Genomic DNA, 17,877 nt, shown 5'->3' with positions numbered 1-17,877 from the left:
ACTACTCTGACCAGTTTGGCAAACTGGTTTGAACGGTTTTGCTGACACAATAACAGCTAGTTTTGTGAGAGAGGGGTAATTATACACCTTGGCCTTCTCCTTTGAGGGCTGCAAGTTGAGCACATCCTTGACACATTCAAAAGCCATTCTGCCTCTCTCCAGCCCTCTCTTTGTGAGTGTGGTGTGTTGAGTGAAATCTTTGAGTTTGGGTTGAGAGAAGAGATTGTGTGTGAGCACAAGAGAGAAAGAGGTTGAAGGTGTGAGCAATCCCAAGCATTGACCACTTGTTGAGTAAGTTAAGAAACTCTTGAAGCATTTATTACTCTTGAAGGTAAAGTCTCCAAGATGGTTAGGCGTCACCAGCTAGCTCCCAAGGTGCAGTGAGCAGCGGCAAGGTTGTGCGGACAGCAATCTCGCCTTCGGAAGGGAAAGAGGTCATCTAGTGGATCAGGGAGATAGCTTGACCACAGGGGTCGCCATAAGCTTCCTCAACAGAGACGTGTTCACGATGGTGAACCTAAACTTTGGTGAAACAAACCCTTGCGCCTTTGATTTGGTTTGCCTCACTCTTTCTTTTCTCACATTTATTTCTGTTTTCCGCTTCGATCTATTTGATTGGTCTTGTATTGTGTGCTAGGGCTATATGAACTCTCATAAACATCTCCAGAAGCAACTTTACAAGTTCGGTTTGTGCTAGAACTCGTAGAAGGAAGTTTCACATTTGTTGTGGTTCTCTGTGAAAAAACGGTATGACCGGTTTCAGCTGACAGCTGTGATTTAGTTGTAATGTGCAGGATTTGCATATTCACCCTCTTCTAAGCTACATCTAGGACCTTTCACTCATACAACCATACGAACCAAAATGGTATAACCTTTGGGAATATCCATTATGTGAGGTCTTGATTCACACCCCGCTAGTTGAACCTAGTAATCCACCCCAAAGGGCCAAGGTGGGCAACGGGTGTTCTGTCTCTCAATAGCAATGCTGAAGAGCAGTTCCAGCATAATTTTGGTGATGATGGTGGGGCAACTGTTTGGACCCCTGATACATCCGTGGATGGGCCCACAGAATGTTACCTAGCAGTAGGTACTAGCGGTTACAGATCGTAGAGTAGTACCGCCAAAGCCATGGTATAGGTTGTTCGATCGAATGGGTGATGAACTGATGATGGTGTGCCTGCCACCATCACCATTGTACCTCTTCATATTGCTTTATATGTGCATCTCTGCCACTGAACATAAACCCATCCTCCACACATGACAATAGTTATCTACATTTGTATTTGTAATATTTGACTTTCCTCTATCATAATCATACACGTGAACTGTACATATATGCATGCGGGTATGTTTTGTGGGCCATAGGGCATTTGACTAGTGAGAGACAGAAGCAGGACAATTAACTCAGATCCTAAATATGTATATTCCGCAACTGTCGATTACAAGTCGAATGCCTATAGGCTTACGATGTTAACACCCTCTAATATGTGCTGCACGTTAGCAAATATTCAACAACAACAACAACAAAGCCTTTAAGTCCCAAACACGTTAGCAAATATTGAATCCTAAATATTTACTAATATCCTCAAACCTGGATGACAGATAGGTATTTTTCTAGCTTACATTACTACACACATCAAAGTATCAGATAGTACATCTTATCAGTACAGAATCAAGAAATACCTGCAGTAGTGTTTTTTCGCCTGTATATTATGCACTCCAGTGTAATGACATGATACATAGCTCCTATTATAACCAGAAGAAAAATGCAGCATATGTGCACTTGAAAAGCCGTTACATACTTCAGCATAATTTGCTTGAAGTTTGGGCGAACCCCATGTTGCCATAGTATTCTGCTACCATTGCTAAGTTCTTAGTTAGGTCCTCATGAAACTACCAACTCATCCCAGGAAGTCCACTATGACTTCTTCCAAGAGGTCGCCATGTAACATCCTAGATATCTGCTTCCCCACCATATTGATGTCGTTGCCTACTTCCAGCCAGTTTGTATCAAGAACCATCTCATCAGGATTCCCTGTGACACAATCTTCCCGCTGCCTAACAATTGTCTGCCAAATCTTCTCAACAGGTCCTTCAGGGCACCAAAGAGCAACACGGTGTCTACTAGGCTGCACCCACGGGTGCACATCAACACATGGTGCAAGGACCTCGGAAAGGATTGAATTCACGAGGTCGAACAGAAGCCTCCTCTCAGGTTTTGCCCATGTGGTGATTTTGTTGTACTTCCTCTCAAGCCTATCAAAGACATGAGGGCCAACAGGGCAACCAGGCAAGTACCATGACTTGCAGATGAGCTGCCAGTCAGCAACTATGATACCAGAGCATATAAGTATGTCAAGGAGATATGAGAAGTCCCAGTTTTCTTCGACCTGAAATGCTTCCAAAGATTGGTAAAAAGAATGGTCTTCATCATCACTTGACATGGTAATTTCAGATTCATTGTGATATTGATGGCCATCTCTTTGTTTCTCTACATCAAAGGAAAAGAGAGAAGCTTCCGTTAAGAAAATCATGAAGCTGAAAACTTATGAAAGATCTGTTTTAGGACTTTTTTCACGCACTATGTACTCTCCAGTTTTGGCATATCCTAAATTTGTTTAGAATGTTTTATTTTACCGTTAGTTACAGATTAGGATTGAAAAAACACTATATATTCTTGTTACCTACAATGATTGGGTAAGGTGCAAAAATTATAACCTTGATTCAGAAATTATTTAACCTTAAAAGTACATATGACTGCAGTGCAGGTTTTACTGGGAAAGGTTAAGTTTGCCTCACTTACTAGCCATCCCTTGCAAGTCATCATAGTTCAAACATCCTGGAAAACAAATATCATCATCAATTGGAGGCTCAAGAATGGACACTGGGCTCGGTTGCTCAACCTCTTTTGAGCCTTTACAAGATTTTGTACCATCAGTATGATCCGAAACAGATATTGATATTGATTCATCCTCATGACAACGGAAAGGCGATATTGTCACCTAAAAGACATTGGGAAACAACTGGATGAGTAATTGAGTATACAGCGGATACTTTGAAATTTAACATGAGTACAATAAACAATGAACTAATAAGACCTAAAATAGGTTATCTTTTATTTTTAAGGTTCCAAACATATCTCTACTACTAAAAAGACGGAACTGGACCCATCCACTAAACGTGGTGAAGCTGAGCACGTCACTCTGCATCTCGCCGCTCTTTTTTGCGTCGACATGTGGGCCTCACCCATCCTCAAGCTACCGGAACTCCCGCCGAGCCCAGCCCCATCCGATGACCCGCCCTGCCCCCGCCGCCTCCACACCCCTCTACTGTCGACGCCACCAGACCGCCACGCCTCCTCCCAGACTTGCCTCACTCCCTCCCTGTCCTCCAGGCTAACGCCGCTGCCCTAAGCAACCCCTCATCCCGCAGCCGCTACTTCACGCCGCCGCCACCATCGAACGCCAGGTGCTGAGGTCTTCGTCAGTCCCTTCGATAGGTCTTCGTCGGATCCTTCGCCGGCTGCCGGATCTCTCCATCTAAGGGTGAAATCAACCTCTCCCCTCCGTGATTGCAGTTGCAGGCACAAACCAACCTTTCGGGTACGGGTTCATCTTGGAGCACCGCACCATCGATGTTGGCGGTGAGCTCTGCATCCGGATCCATCGCTCGGGTGGACTCATCAAGGGCCGGTGGTGACGAAGGAGACATGGCAGCAAGCTCATCGAGGCCTGGTTGACGAGGCATCAAGAGGTTGGCTGGGCACTTGAATAAATGCATTTCCCCATTCGTGTTGCTTTGTCTGATTAATACTTTAATAGGATTGCACATGAATACCTTTTGAGTTCCTTGGTGTTGCTTTGGCTGGAATGCACTGGACAGAATCTCTGACAAAATTCCAGTGCCTTAGAGTGCTGTGTTTGGCTTGTAACTGTGTGGGATTGGACTGATTTTTTAGGCCAGAGCCTTGCCAATGGTCGAAGAGCTACAGCTGTTGTTTAGCCCTCAGAACATGCTCTCTTTAAATGGTGGTTTCGATTTTGGGATCCAGATTCCCTCCGCACAGATATTTGTTGAGTGAGGCTAGCATCGGCAGTTTGCTGAGGGCTAAGGCCAGTCTCAATGAGGAGTTTCATGACATAGTTACCAAGACTACCGCGTACCACATCAGCTTTTGTGTTAGTAACTGTGACAACAGGTTTCATCTAGATGAAACTCTATCTCTCTCTTCATAATTAATCTGCCAACTCAGCAAATTTGTTGATGTGTCACAACATTAAATGAGAATGAAACTCCTTTGAAACCCTATTGAGACAGGCCTAAGTAACATCTGTAAATGCAGATCTTGACCTTACTTCACACACATGCAGTTTCTGAAATTTCAGCATAAAGTTTTACTTAACCTGTCATATTCTGTCGGCTACGATAAAAAAAAAAACGAAAAACAAAACTGTTTAAAAGGGCACTGATGCATGATCTAGGAGGCAGCAATTCATCCGAGGCGGGCAGAGCCGCCCCTCCCTCCCGAGTTTCAGCTGGTGGATGGGAAAGGAATCAAGGTAACCCTCCCTCCCTCCCTCCCTCTAATGCGAGTTTCAGCTGGTGTATGGGGAGGAATCAAGGTAATTGACATTAATGCATGTCTCTTCAGTCTTTAAGACCCTGTTTTTGTTCGCTAATTAATACATATAACCATAATACTTTGTGATCTGCTATCCCAGAATAAAGTTGATAGGATCCTTGATCCTACCCCGGCTGCGTAGTGCGTAGGGATGGAAGACGGGAGGTCGGGGCTTGATCTCACGACGGCGGCGTGGAGCCATGGCAGCGAGAAGGAGCGGCGGCGGCTGCTTGCTGCGGCTGCCCTAGGGGCTCACGTGAGAGAGAGAAGGGAGGCAGGAAAGTCATGTAGATGGCCCTTGAGGCCAGGCAAGATATTTGCCTTGCTTAATTCTCCAATCATTGTTTACAAGATATATATATAGCCTCTCTATAAAATCCTATTTTAAGAAATAAATATCCTATTGAGGGAAATAGCAAATAAAGATAACTGGGCCATTAGCCCATCTAATCCAGGCGCCTTATAGTCCCTGTGCACGGGCCTCCTAGCCACCTGTGTGCCAGCGCATGACGTACTGGACGCCAGTCATAACAAAAGTCAAGATTGTGCTGATTACTAACTAGAATGGAAATCTAAATATATTCTTGTGAGGGACATTAACATATTCCACCATTTCAGGCTTCCAGCAACAGCACTTGTTCTCACATAGATTATTGGTATGATGATTTTGAATATGGGTGAGTTCAAAAGGGCAAGCGCTACTATGGGCCATTGGTTGCAGGATTACATGATGAAGCCATGCATTGAATATTGTAGAAACTCGTATTATCTTTGTATATGGTCAGCATGACCATATCTACATGCAAAAACTTATTTGTTTACACGTGCAGTCATTCTATTTTTGTGCATGCTTAATTATGCTCTGAACTCAACCAATGGTATTACCTTTTGTGTCTTTATTACGAACGAATTGATTTGTTTGATGTTAAAAAGATAAAACTTTGAGGAAGGGGATTATTGAACGAATGCATGCATTGCACCAAAATGACTACTGAAAATTTGTAGTGTTTTTGACAAGTTAATTCATAATAGCATCATCAAAGTGCATATATGATTATTGTCCCGCGGCAACGCTTGACTACTGAAAATTTAAATAAAGTATTTTTGATCAAGTTAATTCATAATAGCATCATCAAAGTGCATATATGATTATTGTCCCATGGCAACGCACAGGTATTCATCTAGTTAATAGATAAGAACCGCATATCCTCAAAAAATAAACATTACCAACTACTCTCCAACATAAAAAAACAAAAACAAAAAAGGCAACACATCAGCTTCAGAATTAATAAAAGAGCAAAGCATTAACTTACTACCATTAAAAATTATCAGAACATGAAGCATATCTACAGATTGAAAATGCAAGGTTTGTATGTGAGTTTATAGTAGATGATTTCAACTTCTAATGGTAACTATAATTAAGTGAGCATACAAGTAAATTATCCTCAGACCTCAGGTACACTCCCTTCCTTTTTGGTTCTCTAAATTGATGGATGCAAAGACACATACCCGTTGTTTCCTAGAAACCTGCAAGTTGAACCCAGAAGCTTCAGATTCAGCTTGTTGTTGCACTAAGTCTACATCTGTTGTGAACAATACTTTCTCATTTAAGCAATCAGGAGTTGAAAAGTTGTCTGCTGTCAGATTTTGGAAACAGCAAGCATTGCTCAAGTGAGCTTCACTGCCACTGCCAATTTGCTTCAGCAGTCTTGGTTTATCCCGGAAAGAATCAAACTGACACTTCCCATTGTTGTAAATATTGGATATATTTGAATTATTTTTACCCTGAGAGGAGCCTTCCGAGCAAGAATTCCTGTCCATTGAGCTTCGGATAGACTGCAGAGGTGCATGCTTTGGTAAAACTATAAAGCATCCATCCTTGCTATGACCATTATCACGGTCAATCATATTACGTCGAATTGGAGCACGTGAGTCTGAATTTAGCTTCAGTTTTTCAGAATCAGATAGAGCAAACATTTCTGCAAGAGTTTTCGAACCAACAGCAGATTCTGCATGCCAGCGCATTTTCAACAGCGTGCTGTTTGATGATGACCTGTTAGTTTGCCTAAAGTTATCATTACCACAAGAATACCTCTGAGATGATCCAGGATAACTCGCATCAGTATTGCCAAACTGATGAACTGATGCTTCCTGTCCAATTTGCAGTGGATCAATGGGGTCACTAGTCAAGAATCTTTCTTTTCTAATTCGGGGCACATTATTATCTTCAGTACTTAATATATGTTGCCAATCTCTTCCATTCTCCATTACAGGAAACTCAGATTGCTTATGTTTCATGCCTCTCCTGCAGTTCTTATTGAGAGGAGAAAGGTATGGAATGGAAAAAACGTTTTCTGGATCATGCCCTTTTTCCAAGCATGGTGGTTCCAGAACTACAATGCTGTTGAAATCTTTGTTTTTTCCTCTTGATAAAAGGCTGAAATTGCTGAGTGAAGAATTGGCTAAACCCACAGGGTAAGTCATGCAAACACTTGATGTATCTTTCCCATACTGATAATTTGCAGAATAGTTCATGTCATGAGGGCGCTTCTCAAATAAAGGATTATTTATTTCCACTGAGTTCAAGCGACCCAAGCCATCTGTGCAATCTACATGACAATCATGTGTATCATCTCTGTAGAGTGTTTTTGATGGCATAAGCTTTTTTAATCTTAGAGCTCTTTGTTTCAAGCTTGGCAAGCCTTTTGGAAAATGATGGGACCTCTCTTTTGTGACAGCCTCTGGTGGCTCCTCTGACACTTCAAAAACATCCTTAAATTCTTGATGCCGACTATTGACCACATTAGAAGGTGGCAACACATCAATTCCCATCAGTTTTGCAATTACACTTGGTGACGAACGCCTTTGCTCTAGTTCGTGCAATACATCCTTTCCAACAAGTATTTTTGTTTGACAGCTGCTAGTTCTTCGTGGCCTGCACTCCTTGTATCTGTTGCCAAGCTACATAAATTTGAGAAAATTATTGACAAGCATGGATTTTTCAGAGCTTCAGTTCTGACAAAATACCGATATTGAAACTAGTGTGATTGTAATTATTAATTAACAACATCAAGCAACTCACTGAAATTTGTTCCATCTTGAAGTATCAGTATAGTGAGGATCAAATGTGAGTAAATATTGCTACATCAGGTGGAGGAAGGGCTTGGCGCCTGCATATATTAATGGAAAAAAACTGTGATGTCTTGAAACTATATGATGATGAAAATATATAAAGAATACACGCAAGATGGAGCAGCAGACTTAACACAGAGGACTTAATATATGTCATTTTTGCTACAACATGACTTAATTATAAAGGTTGGTTATTAAACTGCGATTAAAACTCATACACTAGTCCTGCTGCTATTATTTGGTTCATGCTTCAGAAAAGATCCATGGAACAATCTCATAGCTTGTTACAGTGGTCAGACCCCAAAAAGAAGAACACAGGAGGTCACAAGCAGCACAATTGTGCCATTAATAGTAAGAAGCACGAGCAAATCCACAGCCATCTAGTTCAAATTTGCTTGTCATGGCAGAGCATTGTTAATTTGATGCATAAGGGCAATGATAGGCTTCGATATTTTCAGAGAAAAAAAATCTTTATCCCCCAAGTGCTTCACCAGAAAAACAAAATATCCCAATCCCACATACCACCGAAACAAATCAATACATCCTCTTTGTCCTCCCTAACCATTTGACTTCATATCTAGGTCGAGATGACCTGAGAATGGTGGCAAGGTCATCATGCTCAACAACTCCACCCCAACAGCTCCTCCCTCGAGCAAAACGCTTTTACTGAATGGATGGCTAGCTAGGAAACCAAGCATTATGAGCAATAGTCAATAGAGGCCGGTAGATCTTAAGATGGTACACAGTTTCTGGTCCAGGATAATTTGACCAATCTAATACCCGCACTGGAAGAAATTAAACTGATGCCAAGTTGACAACAACATTAAGTCCACGAAGCACACGATAGGGGCATCACCGCAGTGGCGGATCCAGGATTTCAATGTTGGCATTCTCAAGGCAAAGGAAGTACTTAGTTGAAAGATACGAAGAGTTTACAATAGCACAAATAAAAGGTACATATGGTTCAGACTACAGATGTTCCATAACAAAGGGAAATTACAAAGGGGAAATGGGGGGAATTTGAGATCTTTACCTCTCTCGGCGCCGACTGTAGATCCGCCACTGGGGTTTGAGCGGCCGGCCGGCGGCGGGCTCCTGTGCTGCCCCCCGGCCACGCTGGCGCTGCCCCGGAGGCGGCCCTTACTGAGCGGCAAGCGCCCGTTGCGCCTGCGCGGCTGCGCCGTTCCCGCTGGACGGCCGAGCACCGAGGGTGGAGGGGAGGGCGACGACCGACGGCCAAGCCAGCACGAGGCACGAGCAAAGCCGGATCCGGTGGGGGCGCAGCCGTGCTGGGGCAGGCGGCCACCGTCGGTGCCTCGGCGGGGCGGCGGGCTGCGGCGCGGGGTCTGCGTCTCTGCGACGGGCGGACGGGAGACGGTCCAGACGGAGTCAGGGTGGTTGCAGTCGCGCGTCAGGGAGAGGAGAGAATAGGGCCAATGCTCAGCGTCTGGGAGATGGGCCATTTGGCCAGCCATTGGAAAGCCCGTATGACCTGCTGAGATGAAGATTAACGCTTAACCATACTCTCTCTCCATATATATATATATATTGGACAGACTAAAATGCACCTGGGTGCAGTGCACCCGACCCGCAAGCGCGAGCGGCGAGCCGCGCGATGCGCGGCAAACGGCGAGCATGAGGTGAGTCCACGCTCCTGCATGCAAACAACAAGTCAGCCGTTCTTACGTGATACCATCTAACACGCTCCTGCATGCAGGGAATCTTTTGTTGATTCCAAACGAAAAAATGTGATATCTTCTAAACCATATATCAAATTTTAGTTCTGTTTGAAGTAGGTTGTTGAAAAAAAATATGCTTAACAAAACGAGATCCATAAAGGTTATATTTGATCAAGTTTTTTTTTCAAATACGTAATTGCAATATGTTGTACTATGAGTTGCAAGCACTTCTATAACACAATTGCAACTTGGTTGTAGCGTATTTAGCACCGGTTGCAATGAAGATTGTATTTGATGAAGTTTTCTTTTTCAAATACATAATTGCAATATGGTGTACTATGAGTTGCAAGCACTTTTACAACATAATTGCAACTTGGTTGTAGCGTATTTAGCACTGGTTGCAATGAAGACTTTATTTGATAAAGTTTTCTTTTTCAAATATGTAATTGTAATATGTTGTACTATGAGTTGTAAGCACTTCTACGATACAATTGTAACTTGGTTGTAGCGTATTTAGCACTGGTTGCAATGAAGGCTGTATTTGATGAAGTTTTTTTTTCAAATACGTAATTGCAATATGTTGTACTATGAGTTGCAAGCACTTCTACAACACAATTGCAACTTGGCTGTAGCGTATTCCCCACTTTCTCCAGCTACAAACAGGATGCAATATGATTCTCAGCTTAGGTTTGCAACACTGATGAAACATGTTAGGATGAGGTGTGCATCGGTCGAAAGTTTACCTTGCGATCAGAAGACGTCTTGCTCAGTGATGACGCGATGGAGATGGCCATATGCTCGCTCTCCTCGAACAAGGCAGGATGCCGAGACCAGAGGAGGGAGCGGAGCTTGTCCCAGTGGTAGCATCATGAGAACATGCCACTCAGGGCAAAGATCACAAAGAGCAGGAGAGCAGTCCCCAGGGGAAACCCCAGGGTCGGCCTTAAGGGATGCTCAGGGTCTGTTTGGAACGAAGGAATCCAAAACATAGGAATAGGAAAAAATGCAGGAATAAGTGAAGGGACCGTGACGCCTAAGAGGGGAGGGTGAATTAGGCAACTTAAAATTTTTAACTCTAAACTATGGCCACCTTTTTCTAACCTTAGCAAAACCTATGCAAAAGATAAACTATCTAAATGTGTAACTACGGTTTTGCTAGTGTGTTGCTATCTCTACCGCAAATGTAGTAAAATAATCAATGTAAATACGGAAGCTAAAGAGCAAGGTAGAGATATGCAAACTCCCATCGACGACTTCGGTATTTTTACCGAGGTATCGAGAAGCGCGCAAGCTTCCCCCTAATCCTCGGCCAAGCTCCCGGTCGGGTAACTCCGTGGATAGCCTCGGGCCTTCCCCACGCGCAAGTGGGTCTCCGACGTGCCTTCTAGCAAGCCTCTCCCGGATGCTCCCCGCCGTCTTCACTATCAAGCTTCCGGCCGAAACGCCGCGGGCCTTGTTCCCTTCGGTACACGGTGGGGGCCACACCACAAACGCGGTTAGTGTGATCTCGCAAGACTTGAAGCCCCTCCAATGTACAACACTTGTGCTCACAAAGCATGGGGTGGCAAGAGGTGTGTAAACCTCACTAAACACTAGGCAAACACCTAGAGCAAGCGCATAAGCGGTGGTCTAATCAACCTAAGCACTTCGCAAAGCACTTATGCTAATCACCTAATAAAACACTAAGCACTTTGCATGTGAAGATCACTAAAATAGTGTACCAACACTCTTGGTATGTTTCCTCAGCTCCACACTCTCAAATGGGCGGTTGGGGGTTGTATTTATAAGCCCCACTGAGAAAGTAGCCGTTGGGGTCGAATTCCCGCAGAACTGCTACTGACCGGACGCTGAATCGTCCTGACCGGACGCGTCCAGTCGTCCCGACCATTGAGCCGGCAATATACTGATCGAACGCTGGCCAGCGTCCGGTCGCCTGCCACCAGACGCGTCCGGTCGCAGATTTGCCGCTCTAGAACCTTACTGTAATCGATCGGACGCTGCTGTCCTATGTCCGGTCGGTTGCCGCCAGCGTCCGGTCCAGTGTCCGGTCGCCTGTCTACCGAGCCACTCGCCCAATGTCCGGTCGTAGCGTTCGGTTGCTTGTCCAGCGTCCGGTCCTGCATCCGGTCACCACAGTGAGCTCATTTCTTCGCGATCTTGCATATGGCTTGGTTCTAATCTTCATGCTTGGACTTTGCTTGATCTCTTGGGTTTTCTCTTGTGCTCCTAAGGTCTTGCTTAAGGTGTTGATCATCGAATCATCACATCGCCTTCGTCCAAGTTACGTCTTGCACCCTGTTGAGCTACACAACAAACACTTGCAAATTCATTAGTCCAATTTGGTTGTGTTGGTCATCAAACACCAAAATCCAAAGTAAATGGGCCAAGGGTCCATTTTCCTTACAATCTCCCCATTTTTGGTGATTGATGCCAACACGATCAAAGCAAGCAAATAATAAGAAATTAGAAGTTAAAAACTACCTACTTGCTAGGATGCAATGCAAAGGGAAAGGTTATATGATACTAATTGACAGATACCAATTAAAACTTTACTTAAAAGCTTGTCTTGCCCTTGCAAATGTCCCCATGATATTGTGGATTAAAGCCTAGCTTTCTAAAAAAAATTCTCCCATTACTTAGACTAATCCATAATTCACTTTCCTCCCTTTCTCGGACCATTACCACTTGTAGACATCAACTTGATGCTTGCCTTTGGTCCTTCAAATTCTCCCCCTTTGGCATCAAACACCGAAAAGGAAGACATTAGTAGCACAAGGGAGGGTCAAATTTCATGATCCTTTGTGTATAGAGTGAGATGGATCACAAAATTTGACTCTCACATTATATAGACTAAGCTCCTCCTAAATATATGCATGCATATGGTAGAAAGCAAAGTATATGCATAATTAGCAATTTATTGTACAAGAGAGTTTAATCTATATAATGCATGGAGAAAGCATATAAATATGAAATGAAATCAACATGATGATGTCAAATGAAGAATAATGCTTAACTCCAAGGACTCCAATTTCCTTATAATGAGACTACTACACATGTGATAGGTTTGAAAAGTTGACACCATTTGAAAAAGTGTTAGTCTCAAAGCATCCAAGTTGTAGAATTACTCCCCCTAAATATGTGCACACAAATGTGGAACACTTTGTAGGAATTATGCACATTGATTTTAGAAACAAAATACCACTTGAAACATGACATCTCATGAATGTGAGGATCATTTTCAAAAATGATATTCGGGAGAGATTATCTACAATTTGGACTTTGGCACATATTAGATAAACAAAAGTAAGACAAGCTATGTGCCGTGCTTCTAAGCAATTTTAAACCATGTAGGTTTTCTCCAAGGGTTGATAATGAAACCGAGCAAGCCTACCATATGATATACCTATTGAATGCATGACAAAAGATTTAAGCATGTAAATGCAAACAAAGGCAAGAAAGATAACTAGATGCTTTAAGAGTATATCAATTGAAAAACAATACCAATTGAGATGAATACTAATTGAAAGTAATGACATCTAGTTACCTAACATGGAAAGAGGAATTTGGGTCCATAGTATTTACTAACCCACTTAGCAATGACTTTCTCCATCATGATGCACCCTATGAAATGCACCTAAACTTTGCCAAGTCTCCAAATTCCCCGTTTGTCCTACGGACTTCTCACTTCCCTTTCAGGATCCAAACATTCTTGGTGCTCTTCATGTTGGAAATGATTTTCTTTGGCACCCAAAAGCGTTTGACCCCATTATTGGCTTGCTTGTTCACCTTGATAGCCACCACCTTGTCATTTTTATTCTTCTTCAAGAGATAAGGTGTGGAGGCCTTCTTGTCCACCTTGTTGGTGTAGGTGTTGGTGAGCTTGCTTGTTTGCTTATTCTCCTTCTTCTTTGCTCCTCCCCCATTCTTCACCTTGCACTCATAGGACTTATGACCTCCCTTGTGGCACACGTAACAAACCACGGTTTATCCTTCATCAAGCTTCTTCACTCCCTTAACGGTGTTATCTTGATGAAGTTGGGTTTGCTTCGTCTTGCCTTTCACTTGAGTTAAGTCCTTGGTGAGGCGAGCTACTTCTTGCTTGAGTTGCTCATTATCCTTTGCAACCTCTTGTGTGCATGTATCTACAATAACTTTCTCAACACAAACTTGGTTGCACAAAGGTGAGTCTAAACATAAATCATTGCAAGAAGTAGAGGCATCCTTTTTAGACATGTTGAAGATAGAGCTTTTCTTTTTAGATGCCTTGGTGGGGGTTGTGCTAACGGCTTCAAGATTAGCTACTTTATTAGTTAGCTCATCACAATATTTGCATATGGTTTCCATTTTAGCAAGCAAACTATTATATGCTTCTTGTGAGCTAGCTAACTTTTCTTTTAATTTTTCGTTTTTCTTTACAAGTTGCTCATCATTGATTGTGCATGCATTTGTTGTTGCACTAGTCTCAAGTTTCTCAATTTTAGTAGATAGTTCAATATTGAGATTAGCAAAGTTCTCATATTGTTCAAGCAAGGTTTTGTATGCTTTTTGTGAACTATCTAGCTTTTCTTTTAAACTTTTGAGCTTCTTGTGTTGACTAGTGCAAGCTTTAGCATAATTAAGATTTTCTTGCACAAGTTCATGATAAGAAGGCATATCATCATCCCTATCACTCTCACTAGAGGAAGAGCTTTTGTTACCTCGTGCCATAAGGCACACATAAGAAGAGCTTGATGATGAGTGCTTGCGGCCTCGCCTCTTGTGATAGGGTTCTTCTTCACTTGAAGAATCATCCCATGATCTTATTGATGTGAGGGCTTGGTTCTTGCATGCCTTCTTCTTTGTCTTGGGTCTAGGCTTGTTTGGACAAACTTCCACAAAGTGCCCCATCTCGCTGCATCCATAGCATCCTCTCTTTCTTTGCTCGTTTCTTTGATTAGTGAAAATGAGGTCTTGAATTTGGATGGGCACACCCTTGACATTGAGCCTTACGATCATCTTCTCCACCTTTTTGATAAGTTTGATTGATTCTTCATCAAGGTCGGAGGTGGAGGAGGAAGATTGATCATCATCACTTGATTCTTGTTCATCATCATCATCATCATCATCATCTTCTTCTTCACTTGAGGAGCTTGAGCTTGACTCAACTTTCTTGCCCTTCAACTTTTTCTTCTCACTACAAGCAAGAGCTTTGCCTTTGCTTGATGAAGATGCTTCTCCTTGACCCATCTTACGTGACATTTCAAATGCCACTAGCTTGCCAATGACAATGCCGAGGGTCATAGTGCTCAAGTTCTCCATGTTGTGAAGGATGATGATGATGCTTGCATATTTCTTTTGTGGTAGAACGGAGATGATCTTCCTCACGATGTCCGCATCATCTAGCTTTAATAATCCTATTGAATGGAGCTCATTGATAATTAGATTCAATCGAGAATACATATCACGAACAAGCTCATCATCATTCATAGCAAAGGAATCATAGTTTTGCTTTGCTAGACAATGTTTTTGCTCACAGACATTGCTTGTGCCGTCATGGAGCTCTTGAAATTTTAACCAAATTTCATGTGCCATATTTAAAGTGAATACTTGGTCAAAAACATCCATACTAAGTGATTCAAACAAGCAATTTTTAGCTCTAGCATTGAAGTGCATTTCTTTTTCATCACTCTTTGTAGGATTTTTGGGATTCTTGATGGGTTTCATCCTGTCACGAGTGACTCTCCATACTCCCAAATCAACCACCTCAAGGTGACAAGCCATTCTAGCTTTATAGTATGGGAAGTTAGTGCCATCAAAGTGCGGAGGCCTAGCGGTATCCATCCCAACCACTCTAAATAGCGTCGGCTCAACGGCGGTTAAGCCAAAGGTCCAAATTGAGCCAACATGGCTCTGATACCAATTGAAAGGACTGTGACACCTAAGAGGGGGGAGTGAATTAGGCAACTTAAAAATTCTAACTCTAAACTATGGCCACCTTTTTCTAACCTTAGCAAAACCTATGCAAAAGATAAACTATCTAAATGTGCAACTACGGTTTTGCTAGTGTGTTGCTATCTCTACCGTAAATGTAGTAAAGTAATCAATGTAAATGTGGAAGCTAAAGAGCAAGGTAGAGATATGCAAACTCCCATCGACGACTCCGGTATTTTTATCGAGGTATCGAGAAGCGCGCAAGCTTCCCCCTAGTCCTCGTTGGAGCCCCTCGTAAGGAATCCCTCGCAAGGGCCAAGCTCCCGGTGGGGTAACTCTGTGGATAGCCTCGAGCCTTCCCCACGTGCAAGTGGGTCTCCGACGTGCCTTCCGGCAAGCCTCTCCCAGATGCTCCCCGCCGTCTTCACTATCAAGCTTCTAGCCAAAACGCCACGGGCCTTGTTCCCTCCGGTACACGGTGGCGGCCACACCATAAACGCGGTTGGTGTGATCTCGCAAGACTTGAAGCCCCTCCGATGTACAACACTTATGCTCGCAAGCACGGGGTGCAAGAGGTGTGTAAACCTCACTAAACACTAGACAAACACCTAGAGCAAGTGCATAAGCAGTGGTCTAATCAACCTAAGTACTTCGCAAAGCACTTATGCTAATCACCTAATAAAATACTAAGCACTTTGCATGTGGAGATCACTAAAATGGTGTACCAACACCCTTGGTATGTTTCCTCAGCTCCACACTCTCAAATGGCCGGTTGGGGGTTGTATTTATAAGCCCCACTGAGAAAGTAGCCATTGGGGTCGAATTACCGCAGAACTGCTACTGATCGGTCGCTGAATTGTCCTGACCAGACGCGTCCGGTCGTTCCAACCGTTGAGCCAGCAATATACTGATTGGACGCTGGCCAGCATCCGGTCGCCTGCCACCGGACGCGTCCGGTCGCAGATTTGTCGCTCTGGAACCTTACTGTAATCGATTGGACACTGCTGTCCTGCGTCCGGTCGGTTGCCGCCAGCGTCCGGTCCAATGTTCGGTCGCCTGTCTGCCAAGCCACTCACCTAGCGTCCGGTCGCACGTTCGGTTGCTTGTCCAGCGTCCGGTCCTGCATCCGGTCACCACAGTGAGCTCATTTCTTTGTGATCTTGCATACGGCTTGGTTCCAATCTTCATGCTTGGACTTTGCTTGATCTCTTGGGTTTTCTCTTATGCTCCTAAGGTCTTGCTTGAGGTGTTGATCATCGGATCATCATATCGCCTTCGTCCAAGTTACGTCTTGCACCCTATTGAGCTACAAAACAAACACTTGCAAATTCATTAGTCCAATTTAGTTGTGTTGGTCATCAAACACCAAAATCCAAAGTAAATGTGCCAAGGGTCCATTTTCCTTACAATAAGGTATGATGAAAAATGAAAAACTATGGGATTTCAAAACACAGGAACAGAAAATTTACGCTATTTGGAACACAGGAATTTATAAACATAGGAATTGTAACATGTTAGGCAAATATGGGTACTAATTACTCTTAACTGCTCTTTTTTCCCTCGTCCTCACACACGCTGCCTCAGGCTTCGCGAAGGAAACCAAAACCATGGATCAGATTAGATTGTTTCTTTCTCATGATTGTTTCTTTCCCGTGAAATGGCTTGCCAGCTACAGTATTCCAGAGGAAAGGGGTGGCGCGATTCCTCCAATCCAAACGCTCAAATCTGTTTCCTTTCCTCCGTTTTTTATTTCTACAAATTTCCTATGTTATTCTTTCAATCCAAACACACCCTCAATGGGCAATATCATGGATGGAGCAGGTGTCAGGTCTTCCAGCCGGGTCATTTGCATCACCTGCCTTCTGCTTATCTGGTTATAAGAGCCCCAGGCTTCCAAGGTGAGGAGGCTTGGTATATACTAGTATGTTGCGCGCGCCATTGCGCGCGTCAACAGGCAGCTTAAGATGCAGCGCAGGATTCAACGTTGACATAAACTTTCCCAACATGAACCCATTGACGCGCACGAACACGACAAATACTCAGGCTCGTAGCATGAGCACATTGCATATGTTTATATTACATTGATAGGTCTGATAAGTGCTGTAATGGTCCATCTTAACCGCATAGGTTCGGTCTGCAGATCTTACATAACAATTCACAACAGTTGCTAGCTTTATGCATCAGGGTGCAGGCAAAGCAGTGACGATAGTGCTGATGTAATTACACAACAGGAGCTAATGTCTACTATATGTACATATGCTAAGCTGCCTATGCAGGCAAGGTAGTGGCAGGATTAAACAAAAGCACAGGTTCCCGTGGAGGGAAGCGCAGCCGGGATGGCTGTGTTGTATGCCCAAAAGTAGCCGTATCCGGAAACCGGGGAGCCTGAAAGACAGAGACTGCAGTATCAACAGTGGTCTCATTAAGTAACAAAGGATCAGCATGTGGCGAAGAAAAAAAAGAATCGACGCGGTTGTGAGTACCTTTTTCTTTTTTTTCCAGGGGGCTGGAAGAACTCCTACGGCCAGATGTTTT

The 17,877-nt window shown here is 43.5% G+C and overlaps 1 protein-coding gene across 1 annotated transcript; it reads right to left on the bottom strand.

Moving 5' to 3' along the window:
- Window positions 1–1,672: 1,672 nt before the first annotated feature.
- On the bottom strand, window positions 1,673–9,232 carry LOC136505060 (uncharacterized). Its single transcript, XM_066500149.1, has 5 exons — window positions 8,787–9,232; window positions 7,704–7,791; window positions 6,131–7,582; window positions 2,804–3,002; window positions 1,673–2,491 (listed from the first exon to the last, which is right to left on the bottom strand). The coding sequence occupies exons 2-5, from the start codon at window positions 7,716–7,718 to the stop codon at window positions 1,902–1,904; spliced, it is 2,256 nt and encodes a 751-aa protein (XP_066356246.1). The 5' UTR covers window positions 7,719–7,791; window positions 8,787–9,232; the 3' UTR covers window positions 1,673–1,901.
- Between the last annotated feature and the right edge of the window lie 8,645 nt (window positions 9,233–17,877).

This window comes from Miscanthus floridulus, chromosome 14 (assembly GCF_019320115.1).
Source record: "Miscanthus floridulus cultivar M001 chromosome 14, ASM1932011v1, whole genome shotgun sequence".
Taxonomy (NCBI): domain Eukaryota; kingdom Viridiplantae; phylum Streptophyta; class Magnoliopsida; order Poales; family Poaceae; genus Miscanthus; species Miscanthus floridulus.
This window is presented reverse-complemented; position numbering and strand designations above follow the sequence as displayed.